Genomic DNA, 24,767 nt, shown 5'->3' with positions numbered 1-24,767 from the left:
GACTGTGTGCTGAAGACTGGGGGGCGGGGGGGAAGGGAGACTGTGTAGGGGGCAGGCTTGCAGGGTATACCCTTTGGTTGGTTGATGATGCATGGAGGAGATTGTAACCATGGCAGTGATACGATGTACGATAGAATGAATGTAAAACTAATGTTCTCCCATGTAAACTATCATATAATTCACAATAAAGCACTTTAAAAACAAAAAGAAAGAAATCAGATGACGTATCGCAGTAGGCAAATCTGAAGCACAGACCTCTTAAAAGTGTTCCAGACCAAAGATGTCCCTTTAAGGACTAAGAGGTGCATGAGGTATTTTCAATCACCTCATAAGCTTATGAAAGTTGGACAGTGAATAAGGCAGACAGTAGAAGAATCGATGCATTTGAATTATGGTGTTGGAGAAGAATATTAAATATACAATTAAAAGTACCAATGTAAAAATAAAACAACAAAAAAACGTAAATCCTCACCATTGGAGCAATAAGTAAATCATGGTAAATGGAAAAAAGAATTTAAAAAAATGTCAAAGACTTTCATTTTGCTTGGATCCACTATCAACACTCATGGAAGCAGCAGTCAAGAAATCAAACAACATACTGCATCAGGCAAATCTGCTGCACAAGTACTCTTTAAAATGTTCAAGAGAAAAGATGTCAATTTGACAACTAAAGTGTGCCAGATTCAAGATGTGGTAGTTTCAATAGTCTCACATACAGGTGAAAGTTAGACAATGAATAAGGAAGACCATAGAAGGATTGATGCATGTGAGTGTGAGGTGTTGGTGAATACTAAAAGTACCATGGTCTGCCATGAGAACAAATAAATTTGTATTGGATGAAGTACAGTCACAATGCTCCTTAGAAGTTATGGTGTTGTAGAAGAATGTTAAAAGTAACATGGACTTCCAAAGAACAAAAGATCTCCATTGAAAGAAGTACACCCAGAATGTTCATTAGATGCTAGGGTGGCCAGACTTTGTCTCTCAAATTTCAGACATATTATTAGGAAGGACCAGTCTCTTGAAAAGAATATCATGTTGGTAAAGTGGATGGTTGGAAAAAAGAGGAGGACCCCCAGTGAGATGAATTGGCACAGTGGCAGCAGCAATGGACTCAGATGTAGCAAGCATTGTGAGGTTGGCATAGGACCAGACAGTGTTTCATTCTGTTGTGCATGTAGGGTTGCTATGAGTCAGTATTGACTCAGTGACACCTAACAACAGCAACAACATGGGCTGCAAAAAGAACAAACAAATCTTTCTTAGAAGAAGCGAAGTGAGAATGCTTCTTAGAAGTTTGGATGGTCATACTTTGTCTCTTGTACTTTCAAAATTTTATCAGGTGGATTCATAGGGTTGATGAATCAGAACTGACTGGATGGTACCTAACAATAAAAACAAGGTGGATCAAAAGTTTTACCCACATAGATTTTAGTATACAAAGCAAATTTACTGTGAAGTTCAAATGAAATATCTGGTATATACATGATACATATTTCATCAATTCTAAGATTCACATTTTTTGTTACAACTTAACATCTCTGAAATTGCCAGTTACAACTGACAGTGTCTTGTAATCACAATCACAATCTAAACAAAAGGTTTTTCTTTTTAGTGGTGCATAAATTAACATTATCTTTGACTGATTATTGGATAATAAAATGTAAGAAATACTGCAACTGTTATTTTATGTGAAAGCGTGACCAGCTACACACTATGAGAGACAGGTTACTGGAAAGAGGACCTTAAATTGTCTTTTATACCAGGACATAGACTAAGCTAGCATGGATGGGTCACTAACCATTAAGGATTAGAACTGACGGAAGGATATATGTGAAAACACTTAAAATTCCATAAGCGATATTTGTGTAAGTTTATTTTGTGCATAGACCTGAAACAAGATCATTAGAACAAGGGGAACAAAAACTAAGTTATTCAAGACGTAATTAACATCATGTGTTTCAACTTACCCTTCTTTTAAGAATAGCAAGAAAAACAATTAAGAGTTTGTGCTCATTCATCAGTACCATGTGTTAGCCAATTGGGAAAATGGTTTACATAGGGTATCTCATTTGAACCTTCCAACTGTGAGCCCAGGAAACACCATAGTATTATTATCCCTATTATCTCTGTTTCACAGGAGAGGAATTGATTTGTAGATGCATTAAATAAAAAAGTACATATTGAGAAAGTGTTGTTGTTATTGCTGTTAGGTTCCACTGGGTTGGTTCTCACTCATAAGACCCTATGTATAAAACAGTGGAACACTGTCTGCTCTTGTGTCATCCTCACAATCATGAGCCCACTGCTGAAGCCACTGTGTGGATGCCTTCTGTTGCGCAGATCATCTGACGCCGTCAACTATGATGTCCTTTTCCAGGGACTGGTCTCTGTAATAACATGTTCAAAGTACGTGAGATAAAAGCTCACCATCCTTGTTTCAAAGGAGCATTCTGGCTGTATGTGTCTTTATAAAAGGCATTTGGTTATGGAATTTTATTTTTCCTTCCCTTCTACTGATGTGAACACTCTAGCTAATTTTCAAATGCACCATCCAAGTATACTTTCTGTGATATCATTGTTTATGGTTTTGTCCTAGAAGTTCTGAGTCTTTACACAGATCTGACAGTCTGACTGTCTTCTGATCCCATCTACATTCTACGTATTTGTATGTAAACAGAATAGCCCTACTGAAAACTGTGAAATGCAAGTAGTCTTTGAAATACCAGACAGCTGCTTTGTACTGTTCCTTAATCTCTTCCAGTGGGTTCCGTCTTTTCCCAGTCTAATTTGGTAGTTGCTTGAAGAGGTGAGCTGATAAAATGTTACCCCCACATATTAGAAATGAACATGTTCTTACAAACAGTATTTGTAGTTTGAAAGAAGACTAAATGCAGAGAGTAATGTTAAGCACGAAGGAATGGACTATTGGGTAAAGAATTTCAGGTCCCAAACAGGAATCTGTTTGGGATATCAACCTCTGAAGCTACTGCATTGGAGAGATTTTTGTGTATTATGTAAAATCATAGTCCAGTTCATAATACTGTTAAGATCTAAACCAACGGAAAAAATAATTCTTTCATTTTAAAAGTTTTTAACAGACACTGCACTACTTACTTTCTCATTAATTTAACACTTACTGTGTGTCTGCCATGCATTAACACTGGCATCATCTTTTTATTTGGGGCTCACTTGCCTGTTCAATTGTGTAAACTTTGAAAATTAAAACATATATTTCAAAGTAGAAAAAAATCATTAAAATTTTTTTTCTTTTCTGCTCAGCACTGTTTGTGAAAATTCATTTGTTTCTTATTATGTTGTTCTATTTTTAAGAATCTAGGTTTTGCTACATAAATTACCCAGAATTAAATGACTTTTCATTTTTGTAATTCTGTTTTATAGTTCATATTATAATGCAAGTCTTAAAAATGTTTGCTTGTTTAAATATACATTTCAAGTGTAGTGGATGATTGGATCCAAAGAAATATATATTACAACAAACTCTAGAAAAGAGTTTATATTAGGGACATCATATGTACTTAGCTAGCATTCATATGATTTCACCAATGTAAAATTAACTAAATATTCTGTAGAGTCAAAGAGATCATTATTATTAATCTTATATATAAAGTTACCATCTTAAATACAATAAGTCTCATTTTCCTGTTTAACCATATAATTATTTTGTTTGAAAAAACATTAACACATTCATTTATTAATAAATACAGCTATTTTCTCTTAAGCTAAGAAGTGCCAGAAAGCCAAATGTTTAAACTGATGCTTCAGTTCAGTTAGCTTCTCATTTGTCTCAGTCCACAGGAGAAATCTTCTGTCTGTAAAATTTCATGGATTTCACAACTGAAAGGTGAAATTGCAGCTTATTTTCTTTGAATAAGTTCTGTTCTAAATAGAACTCTAAATTATAAATTAATCTGATAATCATTTAAAAAAATTGTAACTTACCACATTTTAGTTTCTATGGAAACTACTAAAGATGTAAAGGTATAGTCTTTGCCCTGGAGGAGATTAAATTTCAGTTGGGAAGCAGATATGCAAACAACTAAAGACTTGAAAGCAATATAAGTGATATAAGAATTAAGAATTAAGTAAAGTCATTAATTGGACTATTAAGCTAAACAGGCTCACAAAGAATAAACAGTAGTGTACTAAGTGTCTAGAAAGCAGTTGGGGTAATTTGTAAATATGGATAATAGGTCCATGAATGTTAATTCTATCAGCATTTCCAAAATGTAATGATTTATTTAAAGATATAATAACACAGGTAGAGGAAAGTAAGCTAATGAGGCAGCAGGGAAACAAACAAGTATTTAGGATTCCACTTATTCTTTGGTTCATTCAAATCATTCTCAAGCAGTATTATTTGTTTTCCCCAAAAGATCCATTTTAAACCACCCAATATGTGATTAAAATTATTTTTCTGGATAACATTAGCATCATTAATCCACAATCAATTATTTCACATATCATACAAAGCCCAGAATTACGAAATTGAGCCATAATTCTTCAATCATATTCATTCAATAAGATTTCAGTGCCTACACAATATAGATAAATGATCCTCAGAAAGGGCATAAAAATTACATATATATTTAATGTTATAATTGTGTTTCACTAGTGTTAAGTCTATAAAAGCTTAATAACAGTGAAATAAATAATGGCATTTTAATCTGCAAAAATTATTGCCATTCTCAATATCTTTTTGTTTTTAACTTAGATGCATTAGCAGTAGAAATTTCCTCAAAACACTAATAGAGTGTTTAACATAATATCATTTATTGAAAAAAAAATCCAAGGGAAAATAACATACAGCTATCTGAAACTATTTAGCAGAAGGAAAATATCAAAATGAAATGTAAGTTAAATCTAAAATTTGAGATCTAAAATGTAACTAATATTCAATATAAATGTAATACAATGTATGTTTTATTAAACTTATACATTTAAATATACTGGTGAGAATTAAAAAATAAAAATGATATCCTGGAAATCCAGGAAAACAATAAAAGTCAAATGATAATAAACTGAAACTAACAAATTAATCCCTATTTCATAGAATTTCCCATCATTTTATTGAAAATTAAGAATACATTTCACTCAACTCATGGAAATTCAATACAATTAAAATTAAATTCAATCAGTTATAAATATTCCCTTGAGAAAACTATTTAAGTTTCTACCCAGAGTTGAACTTCTCCCTTACTCAAAATATTGAGTTCTAATTCCTTAATTTTAATATACTCAGTGTAGGTCTGGGTAGTGAAATCCCCATTCATAATTTGTTAAACTGTAAATAGCAAGTATCTATATAATGCAATCCATTTACAAATATATGGAATATTTATCGCTCCCTTTCTTTCACTTCCATTTTTAACTAGACAGGAACACAGAATGGATTGATTCTGAATTAACATACTTTATATTAAAATTTCAAGTCGTTGCATCTTGCTTTTTTCCATGTAATAAAAACATACATATTTATTTATAAACATTATGGATCTCCACCAAAGAACTTTTTAGATCAGATTTGAAAAAGTTCTCATCATTCTGTGATAGCTTTTCTCATAAGTTGAAGTAGAAAATGCCAAAGACATTGCTTGTTAAAAATAAGCACTAAGAAAACGAATTAACCTGGTTAGTCACAAAGGGAACACTGTAGGAAAGAAAATACTTTGGGATTGAACCCTATGATTTTATTGTTTTCACAGAAAATGCAATAACTCCTCATTGACATCAACTACCCAGTTGCAAGAAGAGTATACCTTCTGCTTTGTTGAAACACAGATGAAGCAATTAGTAAGAAGTATTCATCAACCAAGAAGCAAATGTATTTGGGGTAAAATATTTCCAGTTTAAATGTCTATTGAGTGGCCCTGATCTTTAAAAGGCACATTTAAAAATAATAATAATAATGTTCATCCAAAAGAATTCTTTTAAAACAGTCTATTAAACATTCCCCATCTTCCAATCATTAATCAAAGCAAACAAAAATATATCATGAAAAATACCATAGGCAATTTCATACAGTCTTAAGTACAGACTAAATTAATTCATTGATCTTAAAATTACACATTTTATTGGCAGATAAGTTATTATAAAGTCTTTAAAATAAAAATTCATGTATGGTGAAAAGTTAGTACAGTTGTAATTCATACTTTATCATATTTTAAAATATAAAAGTAAATAATGGAATTGTTTTTAACCTTTGAAACATGATGTAACTTTCTACCTTGGTTTCAATTCTGATCATAATTATCAGAATTCATTGCTATGCCAAATACAATTCTGTAATGTATGTGAAATGAAATATTAGTTTGTTGCATGACATTGTGGTGTATCATGTATCTTTCAACTCTCTCAGAGCAAATTTAATGACAGACCAATCTTCTGACCTACTAATTACTGTGAAACATATGGATCGCGAAAACATTTTAAATTGGAGATACATGTTTTTGTAGTGGTTGGTAAGTGTCATAGAGTCGATTCTGACTCATAGCAACCCTGTACCGGGTTTCTGAAGAGTGGCTGGTGGGTTTGAACCACTGAGCTTGTGATTAGCCGTCAGGGTTTCTCCTACAGTGCCACACCAGGACTCCATATCATATTTTAATTCATGACTGAACTAAAAGATTATAGGCAAAATGAAAAACAAAACAACAGGGCTAGACACTTAAAAGATGACTCAGAGAGGGGAAAATAAAATATAAGTTGTTCTTTGTAAATACTGCATAGTCAATGAGTATTTAATCCTGTGGATATGATTGGGCTTTCCCCCCCCCCGCCCCCCACCTCACTTTTGGGTCTATTATTGAAAAGTAGTACTATTAGGAATTAGTTGGCACTTCTGGCAACTTTCGTGGATTTTGTCATGTCTAAGATGCAATCAATAAAATGCACTGTTATTTTATGTATTACAACAAAGGAATGCTGCCAACTGTAATTAAAATAGGATTTGACTGAAAGATGCATTCCAGTTGTAGAGAGGCTAAAACATGGGGAAGCAAGCATCAGAACAAGGTAAATAGAGTACTGCGCTTTAGTCATGAGGACCAAGTACTGATAGCAGAACATAACATGGTATAACCTTTCTAGTAAAGGATTAAAAGCCCCATTCCCTGGTGCTTTTCTATATAAGAACAAAAAATATTGGCATTAGTTACATTTTAAATATGTTAGTGAAAAGGAAAGGGGGAATATGTTGGCCAGCCCAACTTGTAAAAAGAACTTTTTTTAAATAAGGAAAAGAGAAAACAGTTGTCAAACATGTAAATGCTTTAAAAGTTGTCATTATTACTAGTATCAAAAAAGATGTTAACACATTTTACATTTCATTGATCCCAATCTTTAAAATTCCCTGCATTTTATCCACTTACTTTATATTAAAGCACCTGAACATTTCAACTGAAGTGAACAACATTGATTCTAATTGTTGGTTTAAACAATGATCCAAACCCCATTTAAGATATACATACTTTTTTTTTTTTTTTTACTATTTTGTTAAATCGTTTGTTTGCACATCCTCTTCTAATTTTCTCTTTGTTCTTTACATTGGCAATTTTTCAAAAATTTCATCAGAGTTAATTTTTGAAGTACCAGCCAGTTCTCATGAACTTTTGAAGCTCTGTATTCTTATTCTTATTGTAGATAAGGTTAAAGAAATACTTTACTATTTGATGAATGCTTACTAGTAGGATCAAAACTTTCACTTAAACCAATTTCTTTGTGCACAGTTTTTTAAGAGAAAAGGAGAACTGGTTGTTTCCCTGGAAAATACACAACATATATTCAAATATTATGAAAATAGATTTTGTAGTTTTTTACAAAAACCTCTCAAAAGTGAAGATCAAAAAAAAAAGAGAGAGAGAGAGAGAGAGAGAGAGAGGGAGGGAGAAGAAGCAATGAGTCAGCCTCTCTGTAGATCTCTAGATCTAAAACTTTTTTTTGATATTATCAGCAATGAGGGTCCAGAACATTCAATTACAAACAGGGTGATCTACTAATATGGGATACTGGAGAGAGTGGTTAGTTGCCACATGTAATGGAAGTCAAGGCAAAGGGAGATCTAGCAAATATTAAGCTAAGTGATCCAGGTATCATTTACTTGAATCTCTTTGGCTTGATAAAATTGATGGGTGACTTTGAAATTTTGAAAAATCTTCAATATGTCTAATTTGTTCAAATAAGTTATGAAACTCATGCGTTTATTCTGATTAAAATGAGTTGGTTTAGCTTAATTCTGTCACTACCTAGTAATTCAGACTGGTCCTCTCCTCAACTGACTATGAAAATACACATTAAATTCCAAGTAAATAATGTTTCATAGTTTACCTTCAAAGGTTTAATATTTTTCATATGCATTACAAACATGGAAGGGTACATTTGGGACTTCCTACTAAAATTTCTTCCTGCAAACATCAAGGTGTATGAAGCACTGATGATTTATCCCATGGTGCCATAACCAATAAATTTTATAACTAACCTCATTTTGGTGATGAGTAAAAATTGCTCAACAAACACACATACCGCTTATCATACCTTACCTGGAAAGAGGCTTTATTGAACATAGCTGTAAAATGATCTTTTAAATTGAATTATTGATTTTGCACAAACATTTCTACAGATTTCTTTTTTTAAAAAAATCAAGCCTTTTCATTTCCCACTACATTTTGTTGTGCTTTTTATATTAATATTTGCAAATGTTATAATTTAATATTTATATCCCAATTACTTGCATAATCAGTTTTTTTTCTAATCCTGGGGTGTTGAAAGAACATATAATAATATTCTTCTTTAGACAAAAGTCTTTTTAAATTAAGTTAAAAGCTGATATAATTTAAGGAAAAAGGTCTTCAAATTTTCATAACCAACAGGTTTAAGTGAAATTTACAATGCATTGGAAAACTGGCTGGTTAAAGGTATGATTTGTCCTCAGGTAGCTCAAAATCATTTTTACAGGTTTTTGTTTTTTTGTAAAAGTGTTTCTTTTTTTATCTTGGTAAAATAATAAAATAATATTTCACAATTTGCACAGAGTCTGACTAAAGGGCAGAGGCATATTACCCTCAGTGTTTAGAATAAAGCCAGATTTTTCAGGCCCAGTTCCGCTGTAGAGTTTGTATGCACTGCAACCACAAAGATTTTCTTGTTCCCTCTAAAGCTAGGGCCAATTTCATTTCAAATGGAGGTTAGAGTAAGAAATCACTTTTGTGTTTTACCACCTTCTGCGCTAAGTATTATCATAGCAACCTTTTGCTCTGGTTGACCCATTTAATAACCTGGAAGAAAGAGTGTTGCTCCCATGTCTGGTCTCAATGGAAGTTATTTTTAATGGACAATAAGCTGAGAGGCCATGGCTGTCTAGAAGGTTAAACAACAAATATCTTGTCTGCATGGGCTTACGCAACAGCTCCGGTCCTTTCTTCTTCAGAAGCGGCTTTGTTGTCTTGCCTGTAATTTGCACATTTAGGCTCTGTAGTTTGTTTATAAAATAGTTTTACACAAACCACTCATAGCAGTGCAAGCTTCTGAGTTGAAAATTATTCAGGCTTGTTTCATTGAAGGCACTTGGTTTCCATGGCAATTTATAAAAGATGGTGGTTTGGTTTCTTCATTGGAACAGATGACTTAGTTTGGGTGTTTAAGTGGCCGCAAGCAAACTCCGATAAGCCTGTGTAATATGTAAGCCCAGGTTTACCATCCTGGATAATAGTGCATGCAAAAGGAGACAGATTACAGTTACCTAGTTTAGCCATGGAAGAAAGAAAAAAAATTTTTTTTAAGTGGGATAGGGGTAAATTGGGGAGAAACAGGACCGTTTTAAGTAATCTGAGTTCGGGTTATTTTAAAGGAAGGGTAACAGCAAAAGGTAAAAGGGCCTACATTTATTTAATTCTCTACGTAAAACCTTCTCAAAAGGAAAATAAATGCCAGCTCTTCACGTACCCTGTTTACAGTGAGGTTTTTGTTGGCAGGCCATTAGGTTTCCATGGTAACAAGCAAACTATTCATTTGAAACAAAACCAGCCATGACTTTGTGCTTTGACAAGGATTTCTATAGCTCTTTTTTTTTTTTTTTTTTTCCAGAGTTCAACCAGATGACGCTGTAATCTTTTTCGCCACAAAAGCACCTGAAGATCTCTTCTCTACTCAGGTCAAAATTATCTTTTATATGCAGTTTGGAATAAGTTATACTTCCATGATGTCTTTTTATCCCCAGTGCTTAAAAAATTTTGTTTTTATTATTTTGTTTTTGAGTCAGTAGTCAGTGGAGGAATCTTTGGTAGTTTGTTTTTTCAATGTCCATTTACAAAGACTCTTTCTTCATGCCAGTGCCAGGTGAATCTTTTATAGCCTCTGCCAGGATAAGGTCACCTTCGAGGACTTAAGATAGAGATGAGGACGATAACTGGAAAAAGCCATATATGTACTAAAATCCCAACAGCACCATCAACGGAATCTAAAGATAAGTAGATGCCAAAAGAGAAAAGAGAATAAGGATTTTATATAGCTACAATACAACTTCAGAAATCTAAAAGAGACTAGTGTACTATATAGAGACTTCTTTTGTTATTGTTGTTAGGTTGTTGTTGTTAAGTGCCATTGAGTTGGTTCTGAGACATAACAACCCATCAGTATGTGGTTTCCAAGGAGGAGCTGGTGAGCTTGAATCACCAACCTTGCAATTCAAATGACTTTGCAGTCTGAAGCATTAGCTCACAGTGCCACACCAGGACTCCATGTTGTTAGGTTAGAAAATATTTATTTTGCTTTTTTTAAAATTTTTCTTTTAATTTCATTTTTAAGACAAATAAAAAAGGAAAATAACTTGAATGTATGGCTAGAAAGTTGATAAAAAAAATGTGTACATTTTCAGTTGATATAATATGCTATGAAAACTAGCTAAAAACATACTTGTATAGGTTTGTGGCTGAGTTCAACCTCAGAGTTATAGACACATGAAAGCATACACATAAAGATTCTCCGAAATCCTAAAAGGTTAGCTTTTCCCTTACTCTTGCTTTCTTTTTTTTAACTTCCAAAATGTTAAGCTTTGAGCCTTGGAGAAAAATTGCTTTTGATGAAGACTATGAACCAATGGACTATTTACATTTAGATCAACCATTTTCTATCAATTTAGTAAATAATTATCTCTTAGCGTGAGTTTTTAGAAATGCCAGAAGTCCATTCCAACTCAAAAATGTCTTCTATTCTTCTGTAGTATAACTCCCACTCTAGTTGGTTTTTGAGTTTAAATCTCATGTCTAGGAGCATCCTTAAAATGCACAGCATGCTTAGGAGGGCTTATACAGGCATATGAACACAGACATTCATTCACCTGGCTTAAATTACCAAATTATTCTCACCTAGGAGAGAACTGAGCTTGGAAAATACAAACATAGAATCTCACCTGTTTGTTGATGATGTCAACATTGGGGATTAGGGAATCTACACATCTTCAGGCTAGAGTGTACTTAGAAAGTATTGGGGATCTGGGAAGCTACACATCTGCTGGCTAGAGTGTACTTAGAATGTAACATTAAGTTAATATTCATAAACTATCATTCATCAAACTTCACTTAATAAATGGCTGTTAAACATATTGTTAAAATGTAACAGTATTTCCCCATACAAATGGAATATATTTGTTCAATCAGTACGTGTTGATTTAACCTATGTAAAAGCCACATGTTAGTCCATACTTACTAGTTACAGATAGAAAACTAATTGTGAATTGTTCTATGAGTTCTCTTAGTCATTTCTCAATGTCTACTTGTATCACTACTGATTTATTTTTTAGTGAATTATGTTGTTTATTTTCTTCTAAAAAATTTAATTAAATTGATTTTAGTTTAGAATATTTTCAGATATTAAATTAAAATAACAAAAAATCTATGCATAAAATGGTAACTACCTTTAGTTAATATGCTTTTGCTACCAGTTCATGTTATGAAATTCTAAAGGAATCTCATTCTCTTTTTCAGGTGAATGTGAGCTTAGAAAAACCTAGTTCATTTATGTATAACTACTGGTTTTCTAAAGCAAAATTACCCAGACCCAGGACAAAATTTTACTGAATTTGTTCTTTGAAGTGCTAAGTGTAATCACAGAAAGGTAAAAACTATGAGCAAAATGTCTAATTATTATTTATAATCTTAGTTTTTTTATACAATGCTTAAAAATGGAGTCAATTCTGTTCATCTGCCCAATCAATCAGAAGTTGTTCAAATTTGACTTTGTACTCCTAAAGTTCTCACCAAATAAACTGACAGATGCTCTGGTTTGTTCTAAGCCTATACAACATGTATTTTCATACTTCTTTGCTATGTGAAATCATTGAGATATTAGTGTAAGAAAACATAATTACCTCTACATAATTGTACAATTAAAAATATTTGATTGTCTTAGAAACATCCTTGAATTGGAGGATTCTTTAATAGGAATTATTTGTACATACATTAAATGATAATATTCAAACCACTGTAAAATCTCAGGACCCAAATTACTAAACAAAATTGGGATGAGGGTAGAAGAAAATCAAGTGTACCAGAAAATCAAGGCTTAACATATATAAACATTACTTGACATATATGCTGAGAGTCTTCAGAAGATGCAATCTGTTAAAATAGTTGGCAAAACTTGTTATGGTTTTGCTATGCCATCATGTTGGTTCTGACTCATAGTGATGCTGTATAGGATTTCTGAGGAGCAGATGGTGGATTTAAACCACTGACCAATGTTTATCCTACAGCACCACACCAGGACTCTTGGAAAACCTTGTTGTTAAGTGCTGTTGAGTTGATTCTGACTGATAGCCACCTTGTATAGAGTTTCTGAAGAGTGGCTGGTGAGTTTGAACCACAAACCTTTTGGTTAGCAGTACATACTTATCTTAACGGAGTCACACCAGAACTCCTGGCAAAACTTAGACCCAAGAAATATATTTATAAATTGTTTGAGGAGATAAAAATAACTGGGCCGATATAAATCCACATTTAGCAAGCAGACTCATCCAATATTTTAATGAAAAAAATTAAAACTCCTATTATAAAGAAGGAGTCCTGGTGTGGAACTGTGGGTTAATGCGCTGGACTGCAAGGTCAGCAATTCAAACTCGCCAGCCACTCGTGTGTGTGTGTGTGTGTGTGTGTGTGTGTGTGTGTGTGATGTGCCCTGGAGTCTGTTCTGACTCATAGTGACCCTGTACAGGGTTTCTGAGGCTGTAAATCTTTACGGGAGCAGAAAGCCTCATCTTTCTCCAGTAGAACAGCTGGCAGTTTCGAACTGCTGACCATAAGATTAGCAGCGCGATTCGTAACCACTACGCTACCAGAGCTTCTTCCAGCCAATCCTAGGAAACCCTATACAGGGTTGCTATGAGTTGGGAATGACTTGATGGCACTTAACAACAACATCAACATCAACAACAATAACAATATAAGGAAAAATGATATTGAAAGAAATCTTAATTCAAAATCACTATACTTACCTTATTTTCTAAATCTAAATTATTTTTATCTTGGACCAAATGTGCCATACTTTTAGTTTAAGACAAATGTAATTCTTTTAGTTTAAGGTATTTTCAAAACTGTATGATTTCATATATAAAAAAGTCATAATAAATCCAATAAAAATGTGTTTCTTAATTAGAATATCTTAATGTAATATTAGTTACTTTACCATAAAATCAAGCCCCAGTCCCAAGAAGAGACACTTACTCTTAGTTGTTAGGTCTTGTTTCGCACATTCTCCTTCTGCAATTGATACATCATCAATAGCAATGTCACCTTCTATGCCAGGACCTCGAATACCTTCAAAAATGAGCTACAAAATGAATGAAACAGACCTAGATGTAAATCTTTCATTTGCAGAGCAATTTCAAGTGAGCAATTGAGGAAGCAAACAAAGTTGCTAATAATTCCAGCATTTTGTAAACTTGATGGCTTCCAAAATTGTTACTCAAAAAAACAAAAGCACCAACATAAATGATCAAAACAAACTAATAATGGCATCTTTCTTTCAAATAATTACTTTTTCCATATTAAAAATTCTGTGCTGACTTGAAAACAAAACTTAACTCAATTGAGTAGTACAATAAAAGTACAACAAATTACATCATTTTTTATTTTCAGAGGAAAATAAAAATATTTTTATGAGGAATCTTTCTCTGAAATAGATTTCCCCACAGTTTTCTTTAAAATTGTATTCTACAACTGGTGTTTCTAGAAATTAAAAAAAATCATTGATCTGTTTACTGAAATCCAGACCAAGGCTTGACCCCTCTGTAAATTGCTTGATTGCTTGCAAACAGATTGAATAGCTTTGTCATAGTCCCTATATTTACCTTGTGCTTTACCACTTTGATTTTACTTTTGGCATTCTATTTTCAATATTAAAATCTATTTATTGGTCTATTTATGTTGAATGTATGATTTCTAGTGTCTAGAATGCATGAGTGTTGAAAGAGTAGATGAGTGAAGCCAGATTCCCTTTACTGTTAAATTTATTACAAAAATTGTCACTAAACAATTACTAAATTGGCTTCATATGGTAAGAGCTGGACTGGGAACCACAAGGTCTGCAGTTCAAGTCTGCCAGCTGCTCTGCAGGAGAAAGATGAGACTTTCTGCTCCTATGAAGATTGAAAACATTAGAAACCCTATACAAGGTCACTATGAGTCGTAACACACTTGACACTCGACAACAACACATTACTAAAGTATCACAAGAACAAAAGGGACACTTAGCAAAAATTTATTATTTCATTATTGCAGAAGTGAAACTCATTTACAATCATCCTTTATAAGCCCCCAAATTTTTCCACACTTTCAGCAGCAAAGCCCTTTTAATCCCCTTGATACTAAAAGAGCACAAGGCAACCTATGCATTTAGTGGGTTACAGTTTCAGAAAAAATGTCTACATATTAAAGTGAAGCTCTTACTTTGGCCTTTTTTCAGATAAATGTATGTATATATTTTTCTATTGTTTCTAGCATTGTTTTATTACAACAAATTTGAGTAAAAGTACATTTTAAATCAATGCCAACATGTTTGGTTCTATTTGTTTTTTAAAATGTCTCAGCATGGCTTCTTAAAGATAAATTTAAGGTGATTATCTCTGAGAATTTGATTTATTGTACTCTGATAATCTACTGTAAATTAATCAATGAAATATTCATGTAGTACACAGAAGCATAGATGACCAAGTTTTATATAAAGCCCCTGACCCAAACTTAATTATAGTCCATAAGATATGGAATGATTTCCATGATTTTGACAGGAATAAAATGTTTAAGAATTTTTATTACTAATTTGTGTCCTGAGAGTTTTCTGCTTACCTTTGTTAAGTATATTAATACTGTCCAAAGCTTTTTTTTTTTTTTTTGAAAAGCATAAAAAATGCTCCGTTATTAGTGAAGTCCAAACAATGCGGCAGGCCAGAGCTCAAAAATTCAGACCCAAATCAGCAGTTTTTGAATTCTTAGCTTTAGATAAAATCCACAAAGGAACTCTAGTTTAACTACCTAGAAATAGTGATTTGTATTTGACTTGGAGTAGCATTTGTGAAAATATATGGGCAGTAGTTTAATAACTATCAGAGCACTGTTTAAATTTCAAGGTACCGTGCATGAGGATTTCAAACAAAACAAAATTAAACAAATAGCAACAACAAGAACAAATGGCCTAAGTATTCAGGAGCATTGATACTGAAAAAGGAAAGGTATTTTAATGACTCTAATGGATGTAGAATATTCTACATGATGGATCTACCATATTTAATTTAACTAGCTCCCTATTGTTATTGCTTTATATTTACATTTCTTTTCCTATTACAAACAAGGCTATGAGGAATACATTTATATAATTTTTATAGACATATTTAGAGCACATGGATTTTTAAGGTCTTTATAAATTGCCTGTATCAATATTGTATCTATGAGAAACCATAATCTTGTTCCTAAGGGATAGTGGGTATTTACGTTATTTGGGTGTAATTTCTGTGTTTGAATTGTACTTATCCTACAGATAAGCAATGTTAGAACAAATCAATAGTTATTCCCATCTCCCTCCTTAGTAGTCTTAGTCATGAGATGCTCACTCTTCCTTCCTGAAAATAACAACATGAATGGATGAAATAAAAAAAGAATGAGGATGTTTTACTGGAAAATTCTGGAATGGTGGAAGGGAAGCCTCCACAGGCATCCAGAGTTTTAATTTTAAAAGATAGAAGTCTGAAGTAAACACTGTTTACAGAGTATAATAGGAGCTGGGGGTTAATTAATGCACCAGACTGCAAAGCCATTTGACCCTCTACAGGGTCGCTATGGGCCAGAACCGACTCGATGGCACTTAACAACAACTATAGCCATAGCATAAGCACTGAATGGTTAACTGCAAGGTCAGTGGTTCAAACACACCAGCGGCTACTTGGAAACTATATTCAGGGTCCCTATGAGTTGGAACTTACTGGACGACAACTAACAACAACAACAATACAGTCACTGCATACCCATATGCTTTGTGTAGGAAAATTCGATGTAGGTGAAATCTAATGAAGGTATGTTAAAATCTTTTGCATTTGGTCACACTTGAAATTGACACAGATGAAGCTAAAAGTCATAATCCTTACACTGGAAAGGCTGTTAGACTGAAGGGCATAAACCATAAAACTCATTCAAAGCTGCTGTTCTTGGAAACCATGCTTCATATAGAATAATTCTACCAGTGCTTGAAGCATTTAAAAATTTCTTCTGTCACTGTTTTTAAAGTAATAAACTTTTCTCCTTTTCTTATTAATTTCCTTTACTTCCTTTTCTTTTGTTTCTCTGTGCACCTTGATCAAACACACAAAGTTGGAACTAAGGTTCTGTTACAGACAAACATCCCCAAGAAGAGAAGTTATGATGGATATTGCCAACCATTATTTGTGATTTTACTGAGAGGGAGTGTAGGAAAATTTTTTGTGTGCAGACTACCAGTTGGCTAAAAAAGAAAAAAAAATACAAATCAACAGAATTCAAATTACCATTATGTTCAGAGGGCTCTCTACTTCTAGAACATTCCTCTATGTGAATACTTTCATGGCAATCCTGCATGAATGAAGTATTACAGTAATAACAATTGGCTAATTTGTAAATCTACTGTTTACACTTACCTTTACCTATTGATAATAAATTTTGTCAACTGAATGAAGACTATAGGATATTTATAAGCATAGTATAAGTTTTAACATGATGTGAAAATAAAGCTAGGGATTAATAGTGATTACAACGATGATAAGAAATATGAATTCTGACAAAACTCCTAGTGTAGTTATAATTGTTGTTGTTGTTAATTGCTTTCATGTCATATAGACTCATAGTGACCCTGTATAGGGTTTCCGAGGAGCGACTTATGAGCTTGAACCACTGACCTTGTGGTTCAAACTGACCCTACAGTCCTGTGCTTAGCCTACAGCACCAATTCAGAAGTCCATAGTTATAATTAGTACATTTAATTTTTACTTATAATCTTAAATTGATAGAGAATTCAATTCAACAGGACAAATACTGGAGTCTTTTTCAGGGTCCTGCTTCAATGGGAAGAAAGAAAAAGATTCAGTGAAGTATGTGTGTTTGTTTCATTTTATTTTCATATAATTTTACTACTGAGAAAATAAAGATTTTTTAAAAACTGGTCTTGACTTAAAGGAAATTTTTTTAAAACTAGTCTTGACTCACAAACATATTGCATTCTTTTGTCAATGCTCTGAACTCCGACTACAATGATATATTTCAATGATTGTAATGATATATATAGATATATAGATATATAGATATCTATATCTATATATATTGTAACTATATTTTATAGATAAAGGAGCTCTGGTAGCATAGTGGTTACGAATTGGGCTGCGAACTGCAAGGTCAGCAGTTCAAAACTACCAGCTGTTCCGCGGGAGAAAGATGAGGCTCTCTGCTCCCTTAAAGATTTACAGCCTCGGAAACCCTGTACAGGGTCGTTATGAATTGGAAATGACTCCATAGCACATAACAACAACAACAGTAGTATTCTAAGTGACTTTTAAGTTAAGATCCAGAGAGATAACTTTTTTCCTTTACATTATTTTTGACTGTGAGGTAGATTACATAAATAAAATACACTGGTATTAAATTTAACTTATGTACTTTGGCCAAACATTCAACTGTTCATAAAAATAAATCCTTCCCAACTTGCATATTTGTCTCATATATGAAGTAACAGTAAGAATGTATCATAATAACATGTATTTCAACTTGGAAGATCTGATTTCTATTCAATGAAAAAATATAACTTACAGTAAATTAGAGAAGAAAGACTGGCTAATTTAAAATGTTAAATTATATCATATTTTCATGTAGTTCCATCGTGATTTTAATTCTACTATTACATTGGTTGGTTATGTGCCGTGGAGTCGGTTCTGACTCATAGCGACCTTATACAGGGTTTCCAAGGCTAGTGGGATAAAATTATGTTCCATTTCTCTTCAGTACTTTTGCAATGCGTTTGGTTTAATTTGCTTGAATAAGGAATTAACATCTAGAGAAAATGCTGAAGTTTAGGTCTCCTAAAAGAAGGATCAAATTACACAAAACCTGTTCTTTGCACAAAATCACACTGATGATTTTTAAAAATGTTTTCCATGAACTGAAATGACAAGTTTAAAATTTTAATGTTTTCACAGTGTGTGCAAGAAATTTAGTAAACTCAATATGCAATAAATATGACATAATCAAAAACTTAACTCTTTGTAGGTAAATTCAAATAAAAAAAAATTAAAACATTTGATGTGAACTTATTTGTTAAACTCCTACCACATGAGATTGTTTAAGATCATTTCTTGAGAGTTTTATACATGTGTTATCAGGCCTTATAACATGTAGCTAGATATGGCTTTTTGAGAGCTGATGTTATTTAAGCTTGTGTTCAAATATAGTTTCACAGCAAGAGAAGAGAGCTACATGTAATAAAAATGAGTAAACATAGAACACAGTGTACTTCTGGTGATCTGACTTCAATGCGAATGGTGCCTTATGCAAATATTCACAACATATTTTTCTTCTGAAAAGAGACCATTTCTGATGCACTACTAAGGCAAGTGCAAAGTCTTAAGACTTTAGTAGGAAACTTGACAGTGTTCATTACCTGCAGAAAATTTAGAATATAAATAAACTTGTAAATAGCCAGTAACACTAATAATGCTACCTTATTTTATTATTGATTCAGCATAAATTAACCATTCTGCAAACATTCCAAAAGCTGGTTGAACAGAGGCAACATATAGAGGCTTGGCTGTTTCTCCAGGGAAACAATCCCAAATAGCTACAGAGCTTAACGTCACAAGACTCTACCAGTTCAACTTGCTTGGTAAATAAATGTTAATTGGCTATCATAGCTTTCAATCTGAAATAATAACATGGAATTTTGATCATTGGCAAAGATACAAGCCCATACCCAACATTCTGAGTTAGAACACTTCTGAGTTAGAACACATTTTTTTTTTTTTTTAATGTTTAACTCAGGGGCCATCATCGTATCTATATGGTGGTGGTAGTGGTTATGTGCTGTGGAGTCGGAACCGACTCATAGCGACCCTGTGCAGGGTTTCCGAGGCTGTAAGTCTTTACGGGAGCAGAACGCCTCATCTTTTCTCCCACGGAACAGCTGGTAGTTTCGAACTGCTGACCTTGCGGTTCGCGTCCGATTTGTAACAACTACGCTACCAGAGCTCCTTTCGTATCTATATATTGCCCTGGAATTGTTCATAGAATTTCAGATCTATAACTATATAAATATGCAGTATATACAATGGCAACAGGATTTCAGATTATCATTATTATTCCTAGTTGTTATTGTCGTTAAGGGGCTCTGGTAGTTTAGTGGTTAAAATTCAGGAAGCTAATCTCACTGTCAGCAAGAGAAGAGGCTTTCTGCTCCTGTCAAGATTTACAGCCTTGGAAATCCTGTACAGAGTTGTTATAAATGGAACCGACTGGCACACAACCATCATCACCACCATTGCTATTGTTAAGTTTTATTACTTTGCTTCGGACTCATGACTCTGGATAGGGTTTGAGGTGACGCTGCTAGGCTTGATTCACCGATCTTGAGGTTAGCTGTCCAGTGTGTATCTTACAGTGCCACACATCCTACGTCTCCACAATCCTGTAGGGCCCCTATTCCTAGTTGTTGTTAAGTGCTATCAAGTCTATTCTAACCTACAGAACCCTATATTGGGTTTCTGAGAAACAGCTGGTGGATTTGAAGCACTGACCCCATGGTTAGCAGTCCAGTGCTTATCCTACAGTGCATACCAGGACTCCTATTCCTAGTTGGTGGTGGCTATGTGCCGTGGAGTCGGTTCCGACTCATAGTGACCCTGTACAGGGTTTCTGAGGCTATAAATCTTTACGGGAGCAGAAAACCTCATCTTTCTCCCATGGAACCACTGGAAGTTCCGAACTACTGACCTTGAGATTAGCAGTCCGATTCGTAACCACTACGCTGCCAGAGCTCCTTTATTCCTAATTGTTGTTGTTGTTAAGTGCCGTCGAGTTGGTTCCGACCCATAGTGACCCTGTACAGGGTTTCTGAGGCTGTAAATCTTTACGGGAGCAGAAAGCCTCATCTTTCTCCCTAGTTTCAAACTGCTAACTTTAAGGTTTACAGCTCGATTCGTAACCACTACGCTACCAGCGCTCCTTAGTTAGATAACCATAAAATCAGAATTGTGTAATAAACCCAAACAACTTGGTGCAGCCAAGTCAGTTTCTACTGATTATGACCTTATAGGGTAGGGTCGTTATTGCAAAGTGCCGTGGAATCGCTTCAACTCATAGCGATCCTAAATAGTGTTTCCCAGGCTTTGAAAATTTTGGGGGGCGGAGCAGAAAGCCTGGACTGCACAGTCATTTTGAGCCACAAGGTTGGCGGTTCAAACTCACCAGTCACTTCTCGGAAACCCTATATAGGGTCACTACGACGAGTCGGATCTGACTCATAAGTGCAAGAATATTTACAGAAATACAAAAGTATCCAGCACCCAGCATGGTAAAATGTAAAATGTCTAGTATGCAATCAACACGCCAAGCATGCAAACAAGTAGAAAAATAAGGTCTCATATGGACAAAAAATCAATCAATCAAAACCTACCAAGAACTGACACAGATATCAGCAGACAAGGACATTAAAACAGTTCTTAAAACTGCATTTCATATGTTCAAAACTTAATACAGTAACACAAAAAAGAAAAAGTAGACTTTAAACTTATAGAGGTGAAAAGTACACTGGCTGTGATGAAAATGCATTAAACTAGAATGAAGGCAGATTAGATATTGCAAAAGAAATTATTAGGAAATGAGAAAGCATTCTGCGTTCAAAACGAAACACAGAGAAAATATCATTTTAAAAGGAAAAAAGCATCAGTGTGCTGTGCATGACCTTTAATGGGCTTATACATGTGTATGTGGAGACTTCAAAAGAGAGAATGGGACAAAAATATTTGAAAAAAATATTAGCCAATTTTTAAAATTTGACAAATATTATAAAGCTATAGACTTACAGACTCAATAAATCCTCAGTCAATAAAAAATGAAGAAAAACACATCATAATCAAATTGCTCAAAACTAGTGATAATGAGAAAATCTTGAAAACAATTAGGAACAAAAAGTAACATTACATATAGAGAAATAAATATAAGGGTGACAGCTATTTTTTCCTTGGGAATAATAAAAGAGCAGAGCAATCTCTTTAAATTAAAACAACAACAACAGAACACAACAACTACAAAAGAAACTATGAACCTAGAATTCAACAAGCAAAGGAAATAGCTTTAAAAAAATCACTGCGAAATCGATCTTACATACAAAACTATAGCCTAGCACTACAAGAAACTTTAAAGAAAGTCTTTCAGACAGATTGGGAACCATATCAAAGAGAAATATGTATCTTTACAAAAAGACAAAGAGTACCAGCAATGCTAATTACAGTGGGTACCAATTATGTAACCCCAGTCTGACTTCTCAGTTGGAATACAATGCAGAGACTTCTCCAAGGTCTGTACTATTATGAATAAAGATGCTTGCACTTTTTGTGGCTTGAGTATGTCAATTTCCAAGGCTGCAGAAAACATGTTATAATTTTTAGAGAATGATAAAAATTTTCTGCTCTCAATTTATACTGACCTTTGGCTTCCTGGTAACAAAAGACTATCTCGCTCCCTTGAAATTCCACCTTTTAATCAACAATTTTGGGAACAGGATGTAATGGACTGAGATGGGCCAAAACACAAGGAAACAAAGAACCCCTTCTTGCAAGGTTGTAAAATTAAATTTGCAGCTGGCATTCTGACTTTTTTTGTTTCTTTCTTTTATGGAACCCTTCTGTTGCTCATATTCAAGGTGGTATTCTCTTCAAAAATTCTCCTAGTTGCAAAGTTCAAAGTAACCATTCCCTTGCAAAAACCAACACAACAAAATATGTACTTTTCCAAAGACTATGAAAAATTATAAAGGACAAAAAAATCATATAATATTCTATTATCTGTTTGAGATCTATTATAATTATTTTGAACAATGATTACTTTTATTTACATTATTGGCTTTTCCCATTTTCCTGCCACCTTATTCCAATCTCTCAATTGGATACTCCCTATATGCACTTATGAAATGTAGCTTCTGAACTGTGAGTAAACAGAAGTCATTCTTAACTGAGGTTACAATGACCTCCTAACAATTAAGCCCAATGGACTCATTGAACTACTTTAGGATTTGATTACTCTTTCATGTTAAAAATTGGTTAGTGTTCTGTATGATTTCAACTTTCATAATCACTATTATCTGTACATTTTTCCCTGATTAATATCAACCTTGCAAATAGTTTTATGTGACATGAAGTATAATGATTCCTAGAGGCTTATATCACAAAGGTTCAGAATCATATACACGAATTACTTCTGAATATCATTAAGAGAACACTACAGAAACTTTTTATATTAACATTTTGAAAATAAAAGTCATCACTCATCCCTGATATATCTGTTTTCTTTCATTTGTTTATTTCAGGTAAGCATGTCTTAAGACTTTACAGCTTGAAACTTTTAAGTAATTCCTGAATACTTTGCCCCCTAAACCTGTTTCTAAACATAAAAATGTTTACAGCTAGTTTTACAAAGAAGTCTTTCTTCAAATCATCCTCTTTTCTTTGTACCATTTCCCTAGTTTGTCTCTTTGACATCTTTTGTGTAGATTTCAAAATGTCTTAACTGAATTGCCAGCCCAATTTTACTCCATAAATAATCTGAGCAAAGTACCATGTCATCTCTGAGCAAATTCTTTCAATGACTCCCATTGCCTCAGTTCCTAAAACTAATTTATATCACTAAGTAATGACCTTTTTCCTAGTCTAGAATTTCATATCACTGTAATACATGACAATACGATTCAACACAACACAATGCAATGTGTACTTTTTGTGTCTGTGGCTACTTTAAATCAGCATGTCTGTGATATTCATCTGTGCTATTGTCTGTATGGGTTCTTTTAAATTTAGTGTTTAGTTCATTTACATGTAATGTTATTGATGTGATTAAGCTTAAATCTGGTGCTCTCTAGGGTTCTCCTCATTTATCACCAGTCCTTGTTAAGTACAGAATTTCAAATAAATCTTTTTTGGGTCTCTGGTAAATCTAATGATATATGACCTCAATGTCTTTGTTAATTCTGATTAAATAGTAATGTTATTTATTATTTAATAAATAGTATTATTTATTAATAATATATAATTAATTACATATACAATTAATAATAAAATAATTTATTATTTCTGCTACCCAACCCTTCTCCCAGTTCACTTTTCACCCCATAATATAAGATTTTCTTTACTCTCCTCCCTGTATTTCTTGCTGGTTAGGTGCTGGAATTGTACAGATTAGATTAAAAGAAAAGTTGTCTTTTCCCCATTAAAAAACTGACATAATTGGAGTTTCTGATTTTAGATACCATTATAATTATCTGCCATGAAATGCCTTAAAAGGTTACCAGGAAACATTCAAAACTGTAAGTATAATTTCATAAACTGGATTTGACTCCTTTCAAAATACTCAAGAAATAAAACTATAGAACCTAGACACCACTAGATTTTAAAGGTATTTCACTGTATTTTCAAGATATGAACAAAAATATTTGGATAAACACACATACATAATTGCAAATATATAGCTAAACAATAAAACAGCATTAGTAGCCTAATTAAGTTTCATTAACTTTTTTTTTTAAAGAATGATGACCATTGTTGTACTTACTAAGATCTGTACTACATCATAAAATGAACTCTAACATTCAATCTAAGCTTTAGTTTACTTCTACATAAAAACAAAGAAAGTTCTCTGACTGTGATAATCAATGTGACAAATAAATAAAAAAATTACTCAAAGCAATACATTTTTCTAGAAGTATATAAAATTCCATCAAGTAAAATTCTAACAGATTCCTTGAGAATTCATTATCTAGTTTCCATGATTGTAAGACCTATTTTGTTTGTCTTCAGTGAACAAAAATATACAAATATAATTTGATATCAATGGATTATAGTTTCTCCAGGCAAATCCTTTGAATTTTCATAAAGACTATTAGTCAAACATATCATTTGATAGATGTTATTAATAAAGGCAAAGAACATTTTTAAATGATAGTTTTAGAACTAAAAAGAAAAATTATAAATATATAATTTTTAT

General features: G+C 33.2%; 1 protein-coding gene across 2 annotated transcripts in view; it reads right to left on the bottom strand.

The window, feature by feature from the left end:
• Window positions 1-10,082: 10,082 nt before the first annotated feature.
• Window positions 10,083-24,767, bottom strand: part of MDGA2 (MAM domain containing glycosylphosphatidylinositol anchor 2) — a 1,390,890-nt gene continuing 1,376,205 nt past the window's right edge. For both annotated transcript variants that reach the window (XM_006873307.1, XM_006873308.1), the window contains 2 exons: window positions 13,734-13,839; window positions 10,083-10,474 (listed from right to left, as the gene is read on the bottom strand). In XM_006873307.1, coding sequence (XP_006873369.1) covers window positions 10,386-10,474; window positions 13,734-13,839 — 195 coding nt within the window. In that variant the 3' untranslated portion in view covers window positions 10,083-10,385. The remainder of the gene's footprint in view (window positions 10,475-13,733; window positions 13,840-24,767) is intronic.

This window comes from Chrysochloris asiatica, unplaced genomic scaffold (assembly GCF_000296735.1).
Source record: "Chrysochloris asiatica unplaced genomic scaffold, ChrAsi1.0 scaffold00235, whole genome shotgun sequence".
Taxonomy (NCBI): domain Eukaryota; kingdom Metazoa; phylum Chordata; class Mammalia; order Afrosoricida; family Chrysochloridae; genus Chrysochloris; species Chrysochloris asiatica.
This window is presented reverse-complemented; position numbering and strand designations above follow the sequence as displayed.